The sequence below is a fragment of the Protomyctophum bolini genome, assembly GCF_963924005.1.
Source record: "Protomyctophum bolini genome assembly, chromosome: 22".
Classification (NCBI taxonomy): domain Eukaryota; kingdom Metazoa; phylum Chordata; class Actinopteri; order Myctophiformes; family Myctophidae; genus Protomyctophum; species Protomyctophum bolini.
The window spans coordinates 36,113,047-36,137,366 of NC_137883.1; the positions used below are offsets into that span (position 1 = coordinate 36,113,047).

Genomic DNA, 24,320 nt, shown 5'->3' on the forward strand with positions numbered 1-24,320 from the left:
GGGTGTGGTTTAACGAGAGGGTGTGGTTTAATGTGTGTGTGTGTGTGTGTGTGTGTGTGTGTGTGTGTGTGTGTGTGTGTGTGTGTGTGTGTGTGTTTGTGTGACTGTGTGTGACTGTGTGTGTGTGTGTGTGTGTGTGTGTGTGTGTGCACACTCAGTGAGACTCTGTCAGAAGGACTACAGTACTGCCGGAGGGTCCAGAGACCAGATGGATCATGGGAGGGGTGAGTTTAATATGCTAATGACATGCTAATATAATGCTAATGACATGTTAATGAGGGTCAAGAGACCAGATGGATCATGAGAGGGGGGAGTTTAATATGCTAATGACATGCTAATATAATGCTAATGACATGTTAATGAGGGTCAAGAGACCAGATGGATCATGGGAGGGGTGAGTTTAATATGCTAATGACATGCTAATATAATGCTAATGACATGTTATTGACATGTTATAAGGTCGTGGGGGGTGTGCTTCACGTATGGAACGTGGTTTGGACTGGAGGCGTTGGCCTGCATGGGACACACCTATGACCACACAGGGTATGTAAATGATATGTAAATAGAATGTAATTGGCATGTAAATGAGATGTAAATTATATGTAAATTACATGTTAACCCTCTTATTCCCAGCCTTAAATCACATCTTTTTGTGGTTTAGGCCAGATTTGGCGACTTTTTGAATGACAATAGAAAAATGTGAGATATGACCACAATGGCATGAAATATCTCATTTTCAAGCTGCATGTCTCTACTTCACAATGAAAAAGGAATTATGACTCTAGCATGTTCCTTCGTTGACTTATAAGCATTTTAGTACAACTTGGTTTCACTGTTCACTGTAAACCAAGGTGTATTAAAATGCTTATTACTAAACAATGCAATATGCTAGAGTCATAATTTTTCTTTCATTGTGAAGTAGAGACATGCAGCTTTAAAATGAGATATTTCATGCCATTGTGGTCATATCTCACATTTTTCGATTGCCATTCAAAAAGTCGCCAAAGCTGGCCAATGCTGGCCAATGCCCCATTTCTTAATTCGTCATTTTCATGCAAAAAGAAAAAACAGCGGTCTAAATAAATGATATATATATAATCCGGCAGTTTAACTGTAACACCCAAAACTGCCACCAGATGGCGGGAACGCACCATTATGCTGAAAATGCCGTTAGAGTCAAATCTCTTGACATCACTTCCTGTTCAAGGGTGTAAACAACAAGTGAAAGTTTGACATCTCAGAAGATACCCTGACTCTTCCGCATTGCTAAACTAGCATTAGCTCTTTCTTATTTTACTCAAATTAAGCTCAAAAAAGGCCCAGAAGATCTCAAAATGTCCGATTTTTTGCCGCGATTCACATAGAGACGGCGCGCGTGCACGATAGTGCACGATCGCGCGGATTTCGGCCGGTTTTTAGTAGATTACATAAAAATAAAAAATAAAATGCAAAAAAATCGGAAAAAAATGATAATTTTTTTTTTTTTTTTTTGAATTATTGTCTACCACGTCCACAACGTCCTTGGCCTTGAGGGATTTGTTGATAGCACGTCAAAAAACACGTCCTTTGCCATGAACCAGTTAATGACATGTTAAGAAGAGTTGGTAACCATATGGACCCTTATAGATCTTTAACTAGCATAGTAGTATATATGTAAAGTTTATACGTATAAATTTCATTATATAGATATTCCACTGTTACTTTCTTAGCTTACGCATGTTTCATGATGAATGTTTTTATGTGATGTATTCCCATGCTTTTGTTCTTGCTTAATGTAAATCGCTCTGGATTAAGAGCGTCTGCTAAATGCCTAAATTGTAAATTGTAAATTGTAACTGTTAGAGTGAACAATTAACCCTTTTGCTCATTTCAGAAATAACTCTGATGGTCACATGGTACTGACTGACCAATAGAAATAACTCTGATGGTCACATGGTACTGACTGACCAATAGAAATAACTCTGATGGTCACATGGTACTGACTGACCAATAGAAATAACAGTGATGGTCACATGGTACTGACTGACCAATAGAAATAACAGTGATGGTCACATGGTACTGACTGACCAATAGAAATAACTCTGATGGTCACATGGTACTGACTGACCAATATAAATAACTCTGATGGTCACATGGTACTGACTGACCAATAGAAATAACTCTGATGGTCACATGGTACTGACGGACCAATAGAAATAACAGTGATGGTCACATGGTACTGACTGACCAATAGAAATAACAGTGATGGTCACATGGTACTCACGGACCAATAGAAATAACAGTGATGGTCACATGGTACTGACTGACCAATAGAAATAACAGTGATAATAAATGCTAATTCAATAATAAATGGACCTTGATGTGAATTGAAGTGTGTTAAGGTATGGTAATGATATGGTAACGATATGTCAATTATGAATAAATAATGGCCCCTGATGTGACGCCCGTCAGGGAGGCATGTCCGGAGGTGAGGAGGGCGTGTGACTTCCTGCTGTCCAATCAGATGGCGGACGGTGGCTGGGGGGAGGAGTTTGAGTCGTGTGAGCAGAGGCGCTACGTCCAGAGCCCCGCCTCCCAGATACACAACACCTGCTGGGCGCTACTGGGACTGCAGGCTGTCAGGTAAATACATGAATACACCCACACCTAGTGGTCAGTTCTGGCACTGCAGGCTGTCAGGTAAATGCATGGATACACCCACACCTAGTGGTCAGTTCTGGCACTGCAGGCTGTCAGGTAAATGCATGGATACACCCACACCTAGTGGTCAGTTCTGGCACTGCAGGCTGTGAGGTATTAAAACCACGCCCCCGGTAAGGCTATCCAACGTTGAAGCTGCCGCCACCTACTGGCCAAAAGACACACACACAAACAAACACACACACACACACACACACACACACACAGGCTAGGGGAGGGGCTAACGCCACGAAGGAAAAATAATCACACCCGTGTGAAGTGAGGGGTGCTCTCGTCATCGTGCATCTATGTTAGCGGACATACAAGAGGGTCCACCATGTTCAATTCATCAAAACACTTGGAGACGTCGTACAAATAGACACTTCTATATAGCAACAAAAAAAAAGAGAACAGGCATTCATCATAAAGGAGGTAAAAAGGGAAAATAAAATTATACAGTGAGGGGGGGGGGGAAAGGGGAGGGGGGGTCCAGTGTGTAGGTGCCCTTAGAGAGAGGTTTTGAAGGAGTCAAGGGATTCTCATGTCTTAAAGCTGCTATGAGCAATAATAATTATGTCAAAATTGTAATGACCTTTTCATTTAAAAAAAAAAAGGATTGGTATTCAGACAGTCTCTGTGACACATATAGGGGCCACAATCTGCATTCAAAGATTTTCCTTCATTGGTCGATTTGCCTGTCTGCTTCCTGATTGGTTAGTTATTGCGACCGGGGTTTTTTTTTTTTGTCATTCGACCAATGACAAAGCTTCTAGCAACATGTTTGAATGCAGATTGCGGCCCCGGCCTAGATGTGTCACAGAGACGTTGCAGGCTGTCTGAATACACAACATTTAATGACAGTCGGTACATAAGGTGGCCCCTCATTGGCCCCTCATTGGGAGCGTTCTACCCAGGGGCGTAACTACCGTGACGCAGACAACGCGACTGCGTGGGGGCCCAGAGGCAAGGGGGGGCACACGGCCGCTCACCCGTGCCGTCTGTAAAATAAAATTATAAACACATACAGAGATGCAATGACAGTTGAGTTGAACGAAGTTTGGCGGAGCCTGGTGATGTGACTATGGTGGCCCCTCATTGGCCCCTCATTGGGAGCGTTCTACCCGTTGCAGGCTGTCTGAATACCAACATTTAACGACAGTCGGTACATAAGGTGGCCCCTCATTGGCCAAGCTCTCCCTCCCACCAACATGTGATGGGTCGGCTGATTTACTCGTTTTACACAATATGACGTTAAAGTATTCCTTGCCTTCAATGTCAAGTTGGCGTTTAATGTTTTGATGTTTAATTCACGTCATATTTAGCGGAAGTCTGATGTCATTTCTCCGTTCATTGTCAATTTAGCGGACATTTGACCTGAAATCCCCTTTCATGAAGACGTGTGGGGACAAAGGCTGTTTCCTTTAGTTGCCTTAAATAAAAAAATACACTCTATTTTAGTCACTTTATTTAAACAAAAATAAATAAATAAAACATTTTAGTCGCTTTATGTACGACCAGCCCATTGTCTTCTCACAGCTTTTTGAGTACAGTACAGTACAGTACAGTACAGTACAGTACAGTACAGTACAGTACAGTACAGTACAGTACAGTACAGTACAGTACAGTACAGTACAGTACAGTCATTTCTCGACCGTTTCAAATAAGATCCAACATATTTGTTCTAATGTTTTTGTTTAGCCTTGAACACAGTGGGCTGTATTTTGCGTGTCTTAAGTACCAGGTCTTATTCCCTAACTTGAGTAAACTAAAGACCTGGAGGCGTGGTCAATGCCATTTGGCTATTCTGAGTGGCCAAAGAGCATTGACCACGCCTCCAGGTCTTTAGTTTACTCAAGTTAGGGAATAAGACCTGGTACTTTAAGACACGCAAAATACAGCCCACTGTGTCTGTGGCACATTTTGGATTTTCTGTTTTCACACCATTGTAATGTTTCTTATTTGCATCATAACCAACTTTACATGAATTTCAGTCTCCAGGTTTTCTCCAGAATATGCATGACAATTATTTATTATGACTCTGTTTCACCTCAGGAGTCCAAATAGTACTATTTATTTATAGGATCTATGGGTTTCCGGAAAGACATTTCCTCTGATCGAACAGCTAATGGAACCGTAGAGACATTTCCTCTGATCGAACAGCTGATGGAACGGTAGAGACATTTCCTCTGATCGAACAGCTGATGGAACGGTAGAGACATTTCCTCTGATCGAACAGCTAATGGAACGGTAGAGACATTTCCTCTGATCGAACAGCTGATGGAACGGTAGAGACATTTCCTCTGATCGAACAGCTGATGGAACCGTAGAGACATTTCCTCTGATCGAACAGCTGATGGAACCGTAGAGACATTTCCTCTGATCGAACAGCTGATGGAACGGTAGAGACATTTCCTCTGATCGAACAGCTGATGGAACGGTAGAGACATTTCCTCTGATGGAACAGCTGATGGAACGGTAGAGACATTTCCTCTGATGGAACAGCTGATGGAACGGTAGAGACATTTCCTCTGATCGAACAGCTGATGGAACGGTAGAGACATTTCCTCTGATGGAACAGCTGATGGAACGGTAGAGACATTTCCTCTGATCGAACAGCTGATGGAACGGTAGAGACATTTCCTCTGATCGAACAGCTGATGGAACGGTAGAGACATTTCCTCTGATCGAACAGCTGATGGAACGGTAGAGACATTTCCTCTGATCGAACAGCTGATGGAACGGTAGAGACATTTCCTCTGATCGAACAGCTGATGGAACGGTAGAGACATTTCCTCTGATCGAACAGCTGATGGAACGGTAGAGACATTTCCTCTGATCGAACAGCTGATGGAACGGTAGAGACATTTCCTCTGATCGAACAGCTGATGGAACGGTAGAGACATTTCCTCTGATCGAACAGCTGATGGAACGGTAGAGACATTTCCTCTGATCGAACAGCTGATGGAACGGTAGAGACATTTCCTCTGATCGAACAGCTGATGGAACGGTAGAGACGTTTCCTCTGATCGAACAGCTGATGGAACGGTAGAGACGTTTCCTCTGATCGAACAGCTGATGGAACGGTAGAGCGAAGCCTTAGAGTCTCAGTAAAAAAAAAAAGGAAAAAAATTCAGAATATTCTTCTCTCGCCTGATATCATTGAAGACAGTTAATATTAACCTGAGGGCCTCATTCAGTGTAGGTGGGGGCCGCATGTGGCCCCCTGGGGGCCGCCAGTTGATATTAACCTGAGGGCCACATTCAGTGAAGGTGGGGGCCGCATATGGCCCCTGGGGGCCCCCAGTTGTATTGTCCTAGGAGGACTTACCTAACCATATAGCCATATATACGTAGACGCCCTTTCCGGCTCTGAGGCGCGTCGGAAATTGAAGGCACAATTTTCCCGACATTTCCTTTGCAAAGCATTTCGCCTTCAATGAGCAGCTTCTGCGCGCGTAACATAAACAAAGACTGGCGCTGTGATTGGCCCAGAGTAGTCACTTGAGTGACAGCGAGAGACACGGAGGAGTCGCATGAGTGAGGTCACTCGGGCAGCGACGCAGCGTGCCTTCAGCGCCCCCCTGTGGCACTTTGGGGCAGCGTGCCCTCAGCCTTCAGCAAACGCCTTCAGCAGCGCTTCTGAATAGGAAAGCTGCGGAGAACTGTTGCTTTGTGTTCACTCTGTAATGTTTTCTGTTAGTAATCTAATCCCCCCCCGGCTCTGATGTTGTGTTGTTGTATTAATCCATTCTGACCTGAGATCAGATTCATACGAGGTTTCCACTGGACACACACTGGTCTGATGAACCCATTCTGACCTGAGATCAGATAAAAAAAATGTCAGTCGCTCTTCGATTTTTCAAAAATAGCAGACCTACAAGCTCGTAGCGCGCCACCGAGTGCCGCGCTACGAGCTTGTAGATCTGCTATTTTTCAATAGCTAAAGCATAACATAGTGCTAACACCAAAACGGGTTCCCGATCAGAATGGGTTAATAACTTTGTTGATTGTTTGTCTTGTTTTGCATTGTAATGTCATGTGACTGTTATAAAGATTTGTTTAAAAAAAAAAAGCCTTTACTTCAGCACTGCACTTCCGCTCGGCTTCCTGCCTTCATTGGGAGACACTTCGCTTCCAATGAACTGCGGTGGCCAATGAGGTCGCTTCCAATGAACTGCGGTGGCCAATGAGGTCGCTTCCAATGAACTGCGGTGGCCAATGAGGTCGCTTCCAATGAACTGCGGTGGCCAATGAGGTCGCTTCCAATGAACTGCGGTGGGAAGTGAGGCATCTATTTTTATAATATTTATGTTCCTAAAGGGATTACACAGCGTGTGCTCGTTACGTGAACACGCCCCCCGCGACTCACCAGACCTGGATTCCGCTTAGCTTTTTTTCTTTTACGCTTGCGCCCCTCTTCAACAGACCTGGAGGAGACCTGTGGTGGTCCAGGCCCTCTTCAACAGACCTGGAGGAGACCTGTGGTGGTCCAGGCCCTCTTCAACAGACCTGGAGGAGACCTGTGGTGGTCCAGGCCCTCTTCAACAGACCTGGAGGAGACCTGTGGTGGTCCAGGCCCTCTTCAACAGACCTGGAGGAGACCTGTGTTGATCCAGACCCTCTTCAACAGACCTGGAGGAGACCTGTGGTGGTACAGGCCCTCTTCAACAGACCTGGAGGAGACCTGTGGTGGTACAGGCCCTCTTCAACAGACCTGGAGGAGACCTGTGGTGGTACAGGCCCTCTTCAACAGACCTGGAGGAGACCTGTGTTGGTCCAGGCCCTCTTCAACAGACCTGGAGGAGACCTGTGGTGGTACAGGCCCTCTTCAACAGACCTGGAGGAGACCTGTGGTGGTACAGGCCCTCTTCAACAGACCTGGAGGAGACCTGTGTTGGTCCAGGCCCTCTTCAACAGACCTGGAGGAGACCTGTGGTGGTACAGGCCCTCTTCAACAGACCTGGAGGAGACCTGTGTTGGTCCAGGCCCTCTTCAACAGACCTGGAGGAGACCTGTGTTGGTCCAGGCCCTCTTCAACAGACCTGGAGGAGACCTGTGTTGGTCCAGGCCCTCTTCAACAGACCTGGAGGAGACCTGTGTTGATCCAGGCCCTCTTCAACAGACCTGGAGGAGACCTGTGGTGGTACAGGCCCTCTTCAACAGACCTGGAGGAGACCTGTGGTGGTCCAGGCCCTCTTCAACAGACCTGGAGGAGACCTGTGTTGGTCCAGGCCCTCTTCAACAGACCTGGAGGAGACCTGTGGTGGTACAGGCCCTCTTCAACAGACCTGGAGGAGACCTGTGGTGGTACAGGCCCTCTTCAACAGACCTGGAGGAGACCTGTGTTGGTCCAGGCCCTCTTCAACAGACCTGGAGGAGACCTGTGGTGGTACAGGCCCTCTTCAACAGACCTGGAGGAGACCTGTGTTGGTCCAGGCCCTCTTCAACAGACCTGGAGGAGACCTGTGTTGGTCCAGGCCCTCTTCAACAGACCTGGAGGAGACCTGTGTTGGTCCAGGCCCTCTTCAACAGACCTGGAGGAGACCTGTGTTGATCCAGGCCCTCTTCAACAGACCTGGAGGAGACCTGTGGTGGTACAGGCCCTCTTCAACAGACCTGGAGGAGACCTGTGGTGGTCCAGGCCCTCTTCAACAGACCTGGAGGAGACCTGTGTTGGTCCAGGCCCTCTTCAACAGACCTGGAGGAGACCTGTGGTGGTACAGGCCCTCTTCAACAGACCTGGAGGAGACCTGTGGTGGTACAGGCCCTCTTCAACAGACCTGGAGGAGACCTGTGTTGGTCCAGGCCCTCTTCAACAGACCTGGAGGAGACCTGTGGTGGTCCAAACCTGGAGGAGACCTGTGTTGGTCCAGGCCCTCTTCAACAGACCTGGAGGAGACCTGTGGTGGTACAGGTCCTCTTCAACAGACCTGGAGGAGACCTGTGGTGGTACAGGCCCTCTTCAACAGACCTGGAGGAGACCTGTGTTGGTCCAGGCCCTCTTCAACAGACCTGGAGGAGACCTGTGGTGGTCCAGGCCCTCTTCAACAGACCTGGAGGAGACCTGTGTTGATCCAGACCCTCTTCAACAGACCTGGAGGAGACCTGTGGTGGTCCAGGTTCTCTTCAACAGACCTGGAGGAGACCTGTGGTGGTCCAGGTTCTCTTCAACAGACCTGGAGGAGACCTGTGGTGGTCCAGGCCCTCTTCAACAGACCTGGAGGAGACCTGTGTTGATCCAGACCCTCTTCAACAGACCTGGAGGAGACCTGTGGTGGTCCAGGTTCTCTTCAACAGACCTGGAGGAGACCTGTGGTGGTCCAGGTTCTCTTCAACAGACCTGGAGGAGACCTGTGTTGATCCAGACCTGGAGGAGACCATGTTAGCATCATGTTAGCATCATGTTAGCATACATACCCAGTGTTTCGCTGTCTACACCGTCAGCATCACCTTAGCATTATGTTAGCATCACGTTAGCATACGGACCCAGTGTTTCAGTGTCTACACCGTTAACATCATGTTAGCATGTTACCATGTAGTGTGTTCTCTAAGCCTTCTCCCGGTCCTCTACAAGGAGGTTGGACTTCCTAGCGCCCGTGTCTCCTAACCGTCCTCCTATTGGATCCTGCAGGAGGAGAAGACCTCCTATTGGTCCCTCCCCTAACGCCTCCTCCTCCCCACGGTCCTCCTGATTGTCCTCCTCCCGGAAGCAGACCTCCTCCTCAGCGTCCTCCTCCTCCTGACCACCGTCTTCCTCTTCTTGGGAGCCGCCGCCACCGCTCTCCTCCTCCTGGTCCTCCTCTTGGCCGGCCCGCTAGGCCTCCTCCTCCTCCCGGTCCTCCTCTTGGCCAGCCCCGCCCTGCGCCTCCTCCTCGTCCTCCGGCGGCCTCCGACGGCCTTCCTGGCCTTCTTGGCCCCGACGCGCCTCCTCCTCCTCGCGGGCCTGCTCCTCTTGGCCAGGGCCTGGCGGTCGACGCGGAACGACCCCGACGCCCCCGTGCCCCGGGTCTGCAGCAGCCAGCCCTTCCTGACCAGGGACTTGACGGCGATGCGGACGCGCGCCTTGTTGCGGCGGACGTCGTAGCCGCCCGCCGCCAGCGCCTTCTTCAGCGCCGCCAGGGACATGCCCTTCCGCTCGCGGGACTCGGAGACGGCCGCCACGACGAGCTCGCTGACCGTCGGGCCCGTGCGCCGGTGCCGCTTGGCCATCTGGGCCTTCGCCGGGGAGGCGGCCGTCGGGCTGGGAGCGACCACTTCTGACATGATGCGACCTTTGACTTCTTTGATCTTGGTCGGTGGGTTTTTTGGTTTAAGCCTCTGTTTCTGTAAGAAAGATATTCTTACGATTTAATTAAAACTTCCTGAACGCACAATTAAACGCTACTGCGGGGAGGTGGGCGCGAACGCACGCTTTTATCGCCCGTGAGGGGCGGGGTGAATGTCGTCACGTTGACTGCATTACCATATATGTAAAGTGGGGTCTGGGGACCCCCCAGGGGTCCTTGAGGGAGTTCCAGGGGGTCTCCAGCTAGTTTGGAACCAAATAAATGGTCTGTAACTCTGAGAGTGTACAGATGGAACCAAATGGACCCCAACGGGTCAGTGTGGTTCCATTTGGATGCTAGGCCTGCTAGCTGGATGCTAGGCCTGCTAGCTGGATGCTAGCTAGGCCTGCTAGCTGGATGCTAAAGCACAGCTCAAGACCCACTTCTACAACATTGCTTTTAATTTATCTTTTATTTTTTGTTATTCATGTCCTCACTGTATTGCATTCCTGCTTGTTTTTTAATGTCGTTGCCTTGCTTTTCTTTTTTATTCTCCATTGTTATGTAAATCACTTTGAGCTGCATTTCATATCATGAAAATAGCTGGATGCTAGGCCTGCTAGCTGGATGCTAAGCTTGCTATAGCTGGATGCTAGGCCTGTTAGCTGGATGCTAGGCCTGCTAGCTGGATGCTAGTTCTGCTAGCTGGATGCTTGGCCTGCTATAGCTGGATGCTAGGCCTGCTAGCTGGATGCTAGGCCTGCTAGCTCAAGTAGCAAGCTAGTACGGAGGGGGCGGGACATGACGTCACATGACCTGTGGAGGGGGGCGGGGCAACACGTCACATGACTGCATACCATATATGGATATACTTCCTACTAGCTCGAGTAGCGACCACTTGTGGGTCGAACCAATGGGACGCGAGGATGATGTGACATCACGTCGGTCGACCAATGAGAAGTTCACCTCCCTTAGAGATAGGGTGAGAAGTTCACCTCCCTTTAGAGAAGTTACTACTACTGCATTATTGACAGTACTGCAGCTGTCAATGCAATCCCTATGCGAGGGAAATATGATATCATAAAACATCCTCATTTCACTGGTCCATTACTGAGGCTGTAGCGATTCTTTTGTGTTCTAATAAAGTCCCATATGTTTGATTTATCCTTTTCAATGTCGCATACCTCCCATCTCAATATACATCCCACAAAGTACTGTAATATAATATACTCCATCAGCTTGTGAAAAGTTGTAAATCTAAAAAAATAGTCAAATATGTTCTGATTTCAATAAATGGCATCATGTGAAGCTTCCATTCTGTACTTTGACGATAATAATAAATAATAATATAATATAATAATATTCATCATGTGATAGGGTTAGCCCTAACCCAATCTGTACTTTGATAATCTGCAAAATGCTGAAAAAGACCAACGCCTCCTTGTGTCCTAAAGCACTGTACTTGGTCACATTTGATTGACACATGTCACGTTAATTTGATTGACACATGCCACATTTGATTGACACATGTCACGTTAATTTGATTGACACATGTCACATTAATTTTATTGACACATGTCACAATTGATTTGATTGACACATGTCACAATGTATTTGATTGACACATGTCACATTGTGTGTTTTTCAGACATCCTGACACGGCGGCCATCGAGAGGGCGGTACAACTGCTGATTGACAAGCAGTTACCCAATGGGGATTGGCCACAGGTGAGTGATTGACAAGCAGTTACCCAATGGGGATTGGCCACAGGTGAGTGATTGACAAGCAGTTACCCAATGGGGATTGGCCACAGGTGAGTGATTGACAAGCAGTTACCCAACAGAGCGTGGCAGTCCCGCCCCCTTGCAGTCCCGTTAATAATGTTAATATTGTGTCCATAGGAGGTTAATAATGTTATTTTTTTGAAGCACACTTCTGTTATGCCCATAGAATATTCTCTTTTATAGTGACAGAGGCATACTATATAGCAAATGAAAGCTATAAACCTCTACTTTCACCAGGAAGAGAGAGTAAATCTCTGCCATCTTTAGTTTTCAAAATGTAGCTATTTGAATGAGTCTAGTACTTTTCAGTCTAGCACTTCAAGTCTCTCGTTTTTGACCAGTCACATTCATATACCCATAGCATATTTCTGTAATAATGTGAACCTGTCACGGAATATACCAATTGAATGAGGAGCCTTTCCTCTTTAACCAGAAAAAATAATTGTGGTCGTAGCATGTTGCATTCTGTAGATACAGGCAGTTTTATACCTGCTCAGTTTCAAGCTTGACAGGAATCTTAAAAAATGCTTTTGGACTCATTTTTTTTTTTTGAAGCACACTTCTGTTATGCCCATAGAATATTCTCTTTTATAGTGACAGAGGCATACTATATAGCAAATGAAAGCTATAAACCTCTACTCTCACCAGGAAGAGAGAGTAAATCTCTGCCATCTTTAGTTTTCAAAATGTAGCTATTTGAATGAGTCTAGTATTTTTCAGTCTAGCACTTCAAGTCTCTCGTTTTTGACCAGTCACATTTTTATACCCATAGCATATTTCTGTAATAATGTGAACCTGTCACGGAATATACCAATTGAATGAGGAGCCTTTCCTCTTTAACCAGAAAAAAAAATTGTGGTCGTAGCATGTTGCATTCTGTAGATACAGGCAGTTTTATACCTGCTCAGTTTCAAGCTTGACAGGAATCTTAAAAAATGCTTTTGGACTCATTTTTTTTTTTTGAAGCACACTTCTGTTATGCCCATAGAATATTCTCTTTTATAGTGACAGAGGCATACTATATAGCAAATGAAAGCTATAAACCTCTACTCTCACCAGGAAGAGAGAGTAAATCTCTGCCATCTTTAGTTTTCAAAATGTAGCTATTTGAATGAGTCTAGTATTTTTCAGTCTAGCACTTCAAGTCTCTCGTTTTTGACCAGTCACATTTTTATACCCATAGCATATTTCTGTAATAATGTGAACCTGTCACGGAATATACCAATTGAATGAGGAGCCTTTCCTCTTTAACCAGAAAAAAAAAATGTGGTCGTAGCATGTTGCATTCTGTAGATACAGGCAGTTTTATACCTGCTCAGTTTCAAGCTTGACAGGAATCTTAAAAAATGCTTTTGGACTCATTTTTTTTTTTTGAAGCACACTTCTGTTATGCCCATAGAATATTCTCTTTTATAGTGACAGAGGCATACTATATAGCAAATGAAAGCTATAAACCTCTACTCTCACCAGGAAGAGAGAGTAAATCTCTGCCATCTTTAGTTTTCAAAATGTAGCTATTTGAATGAGTCTAGTATTTTTCAGTCTAGCACTTCAAGTCTCTCGTTTTTGACCAGTCACATTTTTATACCCATAGCATATTTCTGTAATAATGTGAACCTGTCACGGAATATACCAATTGAATGAGGAGCCTTTCCTCTTTAACCAGAAAAAAAAATTGTGGTCGTAGCATGTTGCATTCTGTAGATACAGGCAGTTTTATACCTGCTCAGTTTCAAGCTTGACAGGAATCTTAAAAAATGCTTTTGGACTCATTTATTTTTTTTGAAGCACACTTCTGTTATGCCCATAGAATATTCTCTTTTATAGTGACAGAGGCATACTATATAGCAAATGAAAGCTATAAACCTCTACTCTCACCAGGAAGAGAGAGTAAATCTCTGCCATCTTTAGTTTTCAAAATGTAGCTATTTGAATGAGTCTAGTATTTTTCAGTCTAGCACTTCAAGTCTCTCGTTTTTGACCAGTCACATTTTTATACCCATAGCATATTTCTGTAATAATGTGAACCTGTCACGGAATATACCAATTGAATGAGGAGCCTTTCCTCTTTAACCAGAAAAAAAAAATGTGGTCGTAGCATGTTGCATTCTGTAGATACAGGCAGTTTTATACCTGCTCAGTTTCAAGCTTGACAGGAATCTTAAAAAATGCTTTTGGACTCATTTATTTTTTTTGAAGCACACTTCTGTTATGCCCATAGAATATTCTCTTTTATAGTGACAGAGGCATACTATATAGCAAATGAAAGCTATAAACCTCTACTCTCACCAGGAAGAGAGAGTAAATCTCTGCCATCTTTAGTTTTCAAAATGTAGCTATTTGAATGAGTCTAGTATTTTTCAGTCTAGCACTTCAAGTCTCTCGTTTTTGACCAGTCACATTTTTATACCCATAGCATATTTCTGTAATAATGTGAACCTGTCACGGAATATACCAATTGAATGAGGAGCCTTTCCTCTTTAACCAGAAAAAAAAATTGTGGTCGTAGCATGTTGCATTCTGTAGATACAGGCAGTTTTATACCTGCTCAGTTTCAAGCTTGACAGGAATCTTAAAAAATGCTTTTGGACTCATTTATTTTTTTTGAAGCACACTTCTGTTATGCCCATAGAATATTCTCTTTTATAGTGACAGAGGCATACTATATAGCAAATGAAAGCTATAAACCTCTACTCTCACCAGGAAGAGAGAGTAAATCTCTGCCATCTTTAGTTTTCAAAATGTAGCTATTTGAATGAGTCTAGTATTTTTCAGTCTAGCACTTCAAGTCTCTCGTTTTTGACCAGTCACATTTTTATACCCATAGCATATTTCTGTAATAATGTGAACCTGTCACGGAATATACCAATTGAATGAGGAGCCTTTCCTCTTTAACCAGAAAAAAAAATTGTGGTCGTAGCATGTTGCATTCTGTAGATACAGGCAGTTTTATACCTGCTCAGTTTCAAGCTTGACAGGAATCTTAAAAAATGCTTTTGGACTCATTTATTTGTTTTGAAGCACACTTCTGTTATGCCCATAGAATATTCTCTTTTATAGTGACAGAGGCATACTATATAGCAAATGAAAGCTATAAACCTCTACTCTCACCAGGAAGAGAGAGTAAATCTCTGCCATCTTTAGTTTTCAAAATGTAGCTATTTGAATGAGTCTAGTATTTTTCAGTCTAGCACTTCAAGTCTCTCGTTTTTGACCAGTCACATTTTATACCCATAGCATATTTCTGTAATAATGTGAACCTGTCACGGAATATACCAATTGAATGAGGAGCCTTTCCTCTTTAACCAGAAAAAAAAATTGTGGTCGTAGCATGTTGCATTCTGTAGATACAGGCAGTTTTATACCTGCTCAGTTTCAAGCTTGACAGGAATCTTAAAAAATGCTTTTGGACTCATTTATTTTTTTTGAAGCACACTTCTGTTATGCCCATAGAATATTCTCTTTTATAGTGACAGAGGCATACTATATAGCAAATGAAAGCTATAAACCTCTACTCTCACCAGGAAGAGAGAGTAAATCTCTGCCATCTTTAGTTTTCAAAATGTAGCTATTTGAATGAGTCTAGTATTTTTCAGTCTAGCACTTCAAGTCTCTCGTTTTTGACCAGTCACATTTTTATACCCATAGCATATTTCTGTAATAATGTGAACCTGTCACGGAATATACCAATTGAATGAGGAGCCTTTCCTCTTTAACCAGAAAAAAAAATTGTGGTCGTAGCATGTTGCATTCTGTAGATACAGGCAGTTTTATACCTGCTCAGTTTCAAGCTTGACAGGAATCTTAAAAAATGCTTTTGGACTCATTTATTTTTTTTGAAGCACACTTCTGTTATGCCCATAGAATATTCTCTTTTATAGTGACAGAGGCATACTATATAGCAAATGAAAGCTATAAACCTCTACTCTCACCAGGAAGAGAGAGTAAATCTCTGCCATCTTTAGTTTTCAAAATGTAGCTATTTGAATGAGTCTAGTATTTTTCAGTCTAGCACTTCAAGTCTCTCGTTTTTGACCAGTCACATTTTTATACCCATAGCATATTTCTGTAATAATGTGAACCTGTCACGGAATATACCAATTGAATGAGGAGCCTTTCCTCTTTAACCAGAAAAAAAAAATGTGGTCGTAGCATGTTGCATTCTGTAGATACAGGCAGTTTTATACCTGCTCAGTTTCAAGCTTGACAGGAATCTTAAAAAATGCTTTTGGACTCATTTATTTTTTTTGAAGCACACTTCTGTTATGCCCATAGAATATTCTCTTTTATAGTGACAGAGGCATACTATATAGCAAATGAAAGCTATAAACCTCTACTCTCACCAGGAAGAGAGAGTAAATCTCTGCCATCTTTAGTTTTCAAAATGTAGCTATTTGAATGAGTCTAGTATTTTTCAGTCTAGCACTTCAAGTCTCTCGTTTTTGACCAGTCACATTTTTATACCCATAGCATATTTCTGTAATAATGTGAACCTGTCACGGAATATACCAATTGAATGAGGAGCCTTTCCTCTTTAACCAGAAAAAAAAATTGTGGTCGTAGCATGTTGCATTCTGTAGATACAGGCAGTTTTATACCTGCTCAGTTTCAAGCTTGACAGGAATCTTAAAAAATGCTTTTGGACTCATTTATTTTTTTTGAAGCACACTTCTGTTATGCCCATAGAATATTCTCTTTTATAGTGACAGAGGCATACTATATAGCAAATGAAAGCTATAAACCTCTACTCTCACCAGGAAGAGAGAGTAAATCTCTGCCATCTTTAGTTTTCAAAATGTAGCTATTTGAATGAGTCTAGTATTTTTCAGTCTAGCACTTCAAGTCTCTCGTTTTTGACCAGTCACATTTTTATACCCATAGCATATTTCTGTAATAATGTGAACCTGTCACGGAATATACCAATTGAATGAGGAGCCTTTCCTCTTTAACCAGAAAAAAAAATTGTGGTCGTAGCATGTTGCATTCTGTAGATACAGGCAGTTTTATACCTGCTCAGTTTCAAGCTTGACAGGAATCTTAAAAAATGCTTTTGGAGTCATTTATTTTTTTTGAAGCACACTTCTGTTATGCCCATAGAATATTCTCTTTTATAGTGACAGAGGCATACTATATAGCAAATGAAAGCTATAAACCTCTACTCTCACCAGGAAGAGAGAGTAAATCTCTGCCATCTTTAGTTTTCAAAATGTAGCTATTTGAATGAGTCTAGTATTTTTCAGTCTAGCACTTCAAGTCTCTCGTTTTTGACCAGTCACATTTTTATACCCATAGCATATTTCTGTAATAATGTGAACCTGTCACGGAATATACCAATTGAATGAGGAGCCTTTCCTCTTTAACCAGAAAAAAAAAATTGTGGTCGTAGCATGTTGCATTCTGTAGATACAGGCAGTTTTATACCTGCTCAGTTTCAAGCTTGACAGGAATCTTAAAAAATGCTTTTGGACTCATTTTTTTTTTTTAAGCACACTTCTGTTATGCCCATAGAATATTCTCTTTTATAGTGACAGAGGCATACTATATAGCAAATGAAAGCTATAAACCTCTACTTTCACCAGGAAGAGAGAGTAAATCTCTGCCATCTTTAGTTTTCAAAATGTAGCTATTTGAATGAGTCTAGTATTTTTCAGTCTAGCACTTCAAGTCTCTCGTTTTTGACCAGTCACATTTTATACCCATAGCATATTTCTGTAATAATGTGAACCTGTCACGGAATATACCAATTGAATGAGGAGCCTTTCCTCTTTAACCAGAAAAAAAAATTGTGGTCGTAGCATGTTGCATTCTGTAGATACAGGCAGTTTTATACCTGCTCAGTTTCAAGCTTGACAGGAATCTTAAAAAATGCTTTTGGACTCATTTTTTTTTTTTGAAGCACACTTCTGTTATGCCCATAGAATATTCTCTTTTATAGTGACAGATACCTTATAGCAAATGAAAGCTATAATCCTCTACTTTCACCAGGAAAAGAGAGTAAATCTCTATCATCTCATAATGTTAATATTGTGTCCATAGGAGGTTAATAATGTTAATATTGTGTCCATAGGAGAACATCTCGGGCGTGTTCAACAAGAGCTGTGCCATCAGTTACACCTCCTACCGTAACGTCTTCCCTGTCTGGGCTCTGGGACGCTACAGGAGGCTGTACCCTGAGAGACCCCTGGCTGGACCCCCTACTGGACCCCTGGCTGGACCCCCTCTACCCTGACCTGGGCTCTGGGCTCTGGGACGCTACAGGAGGCTGTACCCTGAGAGACCCCTGGCCGGACCCCCTCTACCCTGACCTGGGCTCTGGGCTCTGGGGCGCTTCAGGAGGCTGTACCCTCAGAGACCTCAGATCTGGGTCAGGGTCTCAGATGCCTCTCTCCCGCGTTGTTTAATACAAAGCATTTTTATCCGAGCTGTTCCTTTGCCATTGGCTTTCAACCACGCGCCCCCTCCCTCCCGGTGTGCAACTGTGGATTTCCCAACCCCCTTTGAGAAAAGTAGCTGGTGGCGCTCGGATAAAAATGCTTTTTATTAAACAACGCGGGATGCTGCGATGCAGCAGTGCTAATCGCCGCACCAGCACATTTTCTAACACCCGTGGACTTTATATTTGAAATCGGAATGTTTATTATATACACAACGTTTGGACTGTAAATGTAGCGATTGCGTAAAGCAGGCTGCAGTCGCGTCATGACTGTCATCTGCATTGGCTGTGAAGGCATAAGCGTCTGTCCACCAATTGTTAAATCCTCTGTTTTCGTCGGCTATCTTTCTTTTTTCTCCCTGTAGAAGCCAGTGGACAGAAGACAGTGTGTTGTATCATAATGTAATAATCAGGAACAGGTAGATTTATAGATCATGAATTCAGTGGTTCTCACAGTGCGGTCCGGGGACCCCCAGGGGTCCTTGGGGTGGTTCCAGGGGGTCTGGGGACCCCCAGGGGTCCTTGGGGTGGATCCAGGGGGTCCTCAGTGTGGTCCGGGGACCCCCAGGGGTCCTAGAACATCTAGATCTGCTCTAGAACATTTAAACATGAATATTATACAGTTTGATACAAAAAGAAAGAAAGCAAACATTCATTTACTTTGAAGCGTTTTGGAAATCATTGTATTTTATCTATAAAATGTAACTTCACATTTAACATTTCATGTATAATTACTCATTATGAGTAATATTATAATTTATGAGTAATATGAGTAACTCATATGTTCAATAAGATGTAAACAATGCTGTTGTGTTTCACCTTCACCTATCCCGTAACCCCGGAGGGTCGTTGGGGCACCACAGACGATCTGTTGACCAGCTCTCTCCATCCCTCTCTGTCCTCGGCAGCTCTCATTGCCTCGCTGAGTTTCAAGTGTGTCCATTCTCTCCGATGTTATCTTCCCATCTTTTCCTCTGTCTCCCTCTTCTCCTGCCACCTCGTACGGGGCCTTGCAGGATGGTCTTTGCAAGGCCTGAGGATCTGGTGATGTGTCCGTAGTACCACCTCAGTTTTCGCTTTATGACAGTGGTCAGAAGGTCATCATGTGGGCCGATGGCTCGGCTGATCTTTTGCCGTACCTCCTCGTTTGTGACGTGTTGGGTTTAGGAGATACCCATGAGTCTTCTGTAGCATCTCATCTCCATGCTCTGTATTCTCTTCTGTAGCTCAGCTGTAAGAGTCCAAGTTTCACAGGCATAGAGAAGGATTGACATGACGAGTGAACATAGTAGTCTCACCTTTGATGGCAGATTGATGTCTTTCCCAAATGGGCTTGAGTTTTGCCAGGGCAGCAGTTGTTTGTGCAATTCTGGCAAGGACTTCCCGTTTGGAACCTTCATCGGACACGATTGCTCCAAGGTATTTGAAGCTGGACACCGTGTCCAGTGCCTGTCCGTTTACTTGGATGTCTGAGCGGATGCCACTGTTGTTGTTGGTCATCATTTTGGTTTTGTCTGCATGGATTTCCATTCCATAGGCTCGGGAAGTGATGTCAAGCCTTTCCACTAGGCTGTTGTGTTTACATTGTGCTAAAGATACAATAATTAATACAATACTGATAATAAAAAAAGAGAGACTAAGAGAGAGAAAAGATTTTGGATCTACTTTTTGGCATTCATCTTTCTGTGTGCACGCATGCACACATGTGCACGCACGCACGCACCTTGTGGTGACAACAGCTGCTTTGAGTTTTCTCAGAAAATATATGTTTACATTGTCAAAGCAAGTGTCAAAATATTATAAAAACCATTGAAAATGGGGAAAGTATTCACAGTCGGGAGGTACAGCATTGTGTAAACAAAGTATATACAGTTGGAGGAGGTACAGCATTGTGTAAACATAAAGTATATACAGTTGGAGGAGGTACAGCATTGTGTAAACATAAAGTATATACAGTTGGAGGAGGTACAGTATTATGTAAACATAAAGTATATACAGTTGGAGGTATAGCATTGTGTAAACATAAAGTATATACAGTTGGAGGTACAGTATTGTGTAAACATAAAGTATATACAGTTGGAGGTACAGCATTGTGTAATCATAAAGTATATACAGTTGGAGGTACAGCATTGTGTAAACATAAAGTATATACAGTTGGAGGTACAGTATTGTGTAAACATAAAGTATATACAGTTGGAGGAGGTACAGTATTATGTAAACATAAAGTATATACAGTTGGAGGTACAGCATTGTGTAAACATAAAGTATATACAGTTGGAGGAGGTACAGCATTGTGTAAACATAAAGTATATACAGTTGGAGGTACAGCATTGTGTAAACATAAAGTATATACAGTTGGAGGAGGTACAGTATTGTGTAAACATAAAGTCTATACAGTTGGAGGTACAGTATTGTGTAAACATAAAGTATATACAGTTGGAGGTACAGCATTGTGTAAACATAAAGTATATACAGTTGGAGGAGGTACAGTATTATGTAAACATAAAGTATATACAGTTGGAGGTACAGCATTGTGTAAACATAAAGTATATACAGTTGGAGGAGGTACAGCATTGTGTAAACATAAAGTATATACAGTTGGAGGTACAGCATTGTGTAAACATAAAGTATATACAGTTGGAGGAGGTACAGTATTATGTAAACAAAGTATATACAGTTGGAGGAGGTACAGTATTGTGTAAACATAAAGTCTATACAGTTGGAGGTACAGTATTGTGTAAACATAAAGTATATACAGTTGGAGGTACAGCATTGTGTAAACATAAAGTATATACAGTTGGAGGAGGTACAGCATTGTGTAAACATAAAGTATATACAGTTGGAGGTACAGCATTGTGTAAACATAAAGTATATACAGTTGGAGGTACAGCATTGTGTAAACATAAAGTATATACAGTTGGAGGTACAGCATTGTGTAAACATAAAGTATATACAGTTGGAGGTACAGCATTGTGTAAACATAAAGTATATACAGTTGGAGGAGGTACAGTATTATGTAAACATAAAGTATATACAGTTGGAGGAGGTACAGTATTATGTAAACATAAAGTATATACAGTTGGAGGAGGTACAGCATTGTGTAAACATAAAGTATATACAGTTGGAGGAGGTGCAGCATTGTGTAAACATAAAGTATATACAGTTGGAGGAGGTACAGCATTGTGTAAACATAAAGTATATACAGTTGGAGGAGGTACAGCATTGTGTAAACATAAAGTATATTCAGTTGGAGGTACAGCATTGTGTAAACATAAAGTATATACAGTTGGAGGTACAGCATTGTGTAAACATAAAGTATATACAGTTGGAGGAGGTACAGTATTATGTAAACATAAAGTATATACAGTTGGAGGAGGTACAGTATTGTGTAAACATAAAGTCTATACAGTTGGAGGTACAGTATTGTGTAAACATAAAGTATATACAGTTGGAGGTACAGCATTGTGTAAACATAAAGTATATACAGTTGGAGGAGGTACAGTATTGTGTAAACATAAAGTATATACAGTTGGAGGTACAGCATTGTGTAAACATAAAGTATATACAGTTGGAGGTACAGCATTGTGTAAACATAAAGTATATACAGTTGGAGGTACAGCATTGTGTAAACATAAAGTATATACAGTTGGAGGTACAGCATTGTGTAAACATAAAGTATATACAGTTGGAGAGAGTTGTGTCATTTTCGATAATTATGTCCATCCATTTATTCACATAAAGCCATAGATAAACTCACTTGATATAAACGCCGCTAGCAAAGAAAAGCACAGTACGTGTCACGGTCAAAAACTGTTTGGCTTCACGTATTGCGTGAGTGCCCTCACCCAACTGACAGAGACGTTGATGTCTCTCCACCTATGGGACCCAACATGGAGACGTTGATGTCTCTCCACCTATGGGACCCAACATGGAGACGTTGATGTCTCTCCACCTATGGGACCCAACATGGAGACGTTGATGTCTCTCCACCTATGGGACCCAACATGGAGACGTTGATGTCTCTCCACCTATGGGACCCAACATATAGCAGATCTACAAGCTCACAGCATGTCGCATCACAACTCGTCGTGAGCTTGTAGATCTGCTATATGGGTGAAGTGTCTTCATGCTGAAATTAACCTCTTAAAGACTTTAGGGTAACATAAAATAAAAAAAATAAATAGATCTACAAGCTCACAGCGTACTATTATAATATAATACTTATATTATTATATTAGCATTATGTTAATAGCATTGTGTTCTAATCAACGGTTTTATCCACATTCCCCTGAGACAAAACCTAATGCTGCCACCAATATGTGGAACGCCCTACCAACAGCCATGAAGACATGTGAATCCATAGACTCCTTCAAAACCGCTCTCAATGTCCCCCTTCCCCCCCCCCCCTCACTGTATAAAGGTTTTTTTTTACCTCCTTACATGATTTCCTGTATTTTATAGACATATAGAAAGTGTATATTGCAATATTATGATAACGTTCAGAGAGACGGTGTATCAGTAGTAGTTAGAACTATACCTGCATCCGCCAGCAGGGGGCAGTCTTATCTCTTATCACAACATATCTGCACGTCTCTGTAAATGTCCTGATGATTGATTGATTGATTGAAATATTTATTAAACAGTTTGCAGAATTACAGTAACATTTCAAGCACAAACTCAATATAAAGACTGTTAACTGTGAGTGGACGACCCAATTAAGTATTACACTTGTTTACAAGAAGGTTCCACCATGTTCAATTCATCAAAATATTTAGAGACATACAAATAATAATAATAACACTTCTATATAGTTAAAGAACAGGACAGGATTTCATCATAAAGGAGCTGGTAAAAAGGGAAAAGAAACATATACAGTGAGGGGGAAAGGGGTGGGGGGGATTCAGATTTACAACAACAAACTGGTTCTAAATGTTCTCCTTTGACAAACAACATTGATTCTAAATGTTCTAAAATGAGAAATAAGGTAAAATAAACATACAATAAACATGGGGCGAGAAGTCCGTGCTTTGGGGCGAGATATCCACGGCCTTTCCGCAATTTCCAATTTCCGCAATTTCCGCAATTTCCGCAATTTCCAATTTTCGCAATTTCCGCAATTTCCAATTTCCGCAATTTCCAATTTTCGCAATTTCTGCAATTTCCGCAATTTGTGGAAAACATGGCCTATAACGCATTGTTTTTTCCGCAATTTTCACGCTGTGGGCGAGCTATCCACGCTTTGGGGGCGAGCTATCCAGGCTTGGGGCGAGCCGTCTTCACTTTTCGAAATTCCGGGGCGAGCCGTCTTCACTTTTCTCGGGGGCGAGTAGGCAAAGGGGTAGATGACGTCACCTGGCCATAATATATATCTATGAGGTCGGCTGCCTTCGGCCATCTCCGTGGGTCACGTGGTTGGAGTGAACCCACCAGATCTACAATCTCAGATGCCTTCGCATCTGCGACGTGCTGTGATCGAGCTTGTAGATCTGCTCTTTTATCACGACACGAAGCATTACAGTGTTGCCATGTCTGCTAAGCGGCTTTGTATTAGGATTCTTTCTGTGAATGGTGTAAAAATAAAAAGTAATTTGCAAATGTTGATGGTTGTGGATTTATGGGCTTGTTTGTTTCTAAAGTGTAGTTGTTTATTTGGGCTTGTTTCTAAAGTGTAGTTGTTTATTTGGGCTTGTTTCTAAAGTGTAGTTGTTTATTTGGGCTTGTTTGTAAAGCGTAGTTGTTTATTTGGTCTTGTTTCTAAAGTGTAGTTGTTTATTTGGTCTTGTTTCTAAAGTGTAGTTGTTTATTTGGGCTTGTTTCTAAAGTGTAGTTGTTTATTTGGGCTTGTTTGTAAAGTGTTTATTTGGGCTTGTTTATAAAGTATTTCTGCTTGAAATTGATTGATTTCTTTGTATTCATGTAGATTGGCTACATTTCAAACAGTCAAGTCAATACAAAAACTGCTACTTTGAGGACGAAACCATGACAATCACTAAAGACTTGTTTACATCAGGGTCCTCCATTTTCAATTCATCAGAACATTTTAAAGGCGTACAAATATACACTTCTAACAAACAAACATGTAGACTAGGGTATGGGGAAATACTTGTTTCTCTCTCAGAGCCTGGCAACCCACGGACTCTTAAAGGGACAGAAGTTTTT

General features: G+C 42.7%; 1 protein-coding gene across 2 annotated transcripts in view; it reads left to right on the plus strand.

Annotated features, from left to right (window-relative positions):
* lss (lanosterol synthase (2,3-oxidosqualene-lanosterol cyclase)) overlaps window positions 1-18,043 on the plus strand; it is a 51,267-nt gene extending 33,224 nt beyond the window's left edge. Inside the window, exons 18-23 of one of the 2 annotated variants that reach the window (XM_080755721.1) lie at window positions 159-224; window positions 460-543; window positions 2,452-2,622; window positions 11,593-11,671; window positions 17,796-17,890; window positions 17,990-18,043. In XM_080755721.1, the coding sequence (XP_080611847.1) occupies window positions 159-224; window positions 460-543; window positions 2,452-2,622; window positions 11,593-11,671; window positions 17,796-17,890; window positions 17,990-18,032 (538 nt within the window). In that variant the 3' untranslated portion in view covers window positions 18,033-18,043. Of the gene's footprint in view, window positions 1-158; window positions 225-459; window positions 544-2,451; window positions 2,623-11,592; window positions 11,672-17,795 lie in introns of both variants that reach the window. The other variant, XM_080755720.1, reaches the window with a different exon arrangement.
* Window positions 18,044-24,320: the final 6,277 nt, after the last annotated feature.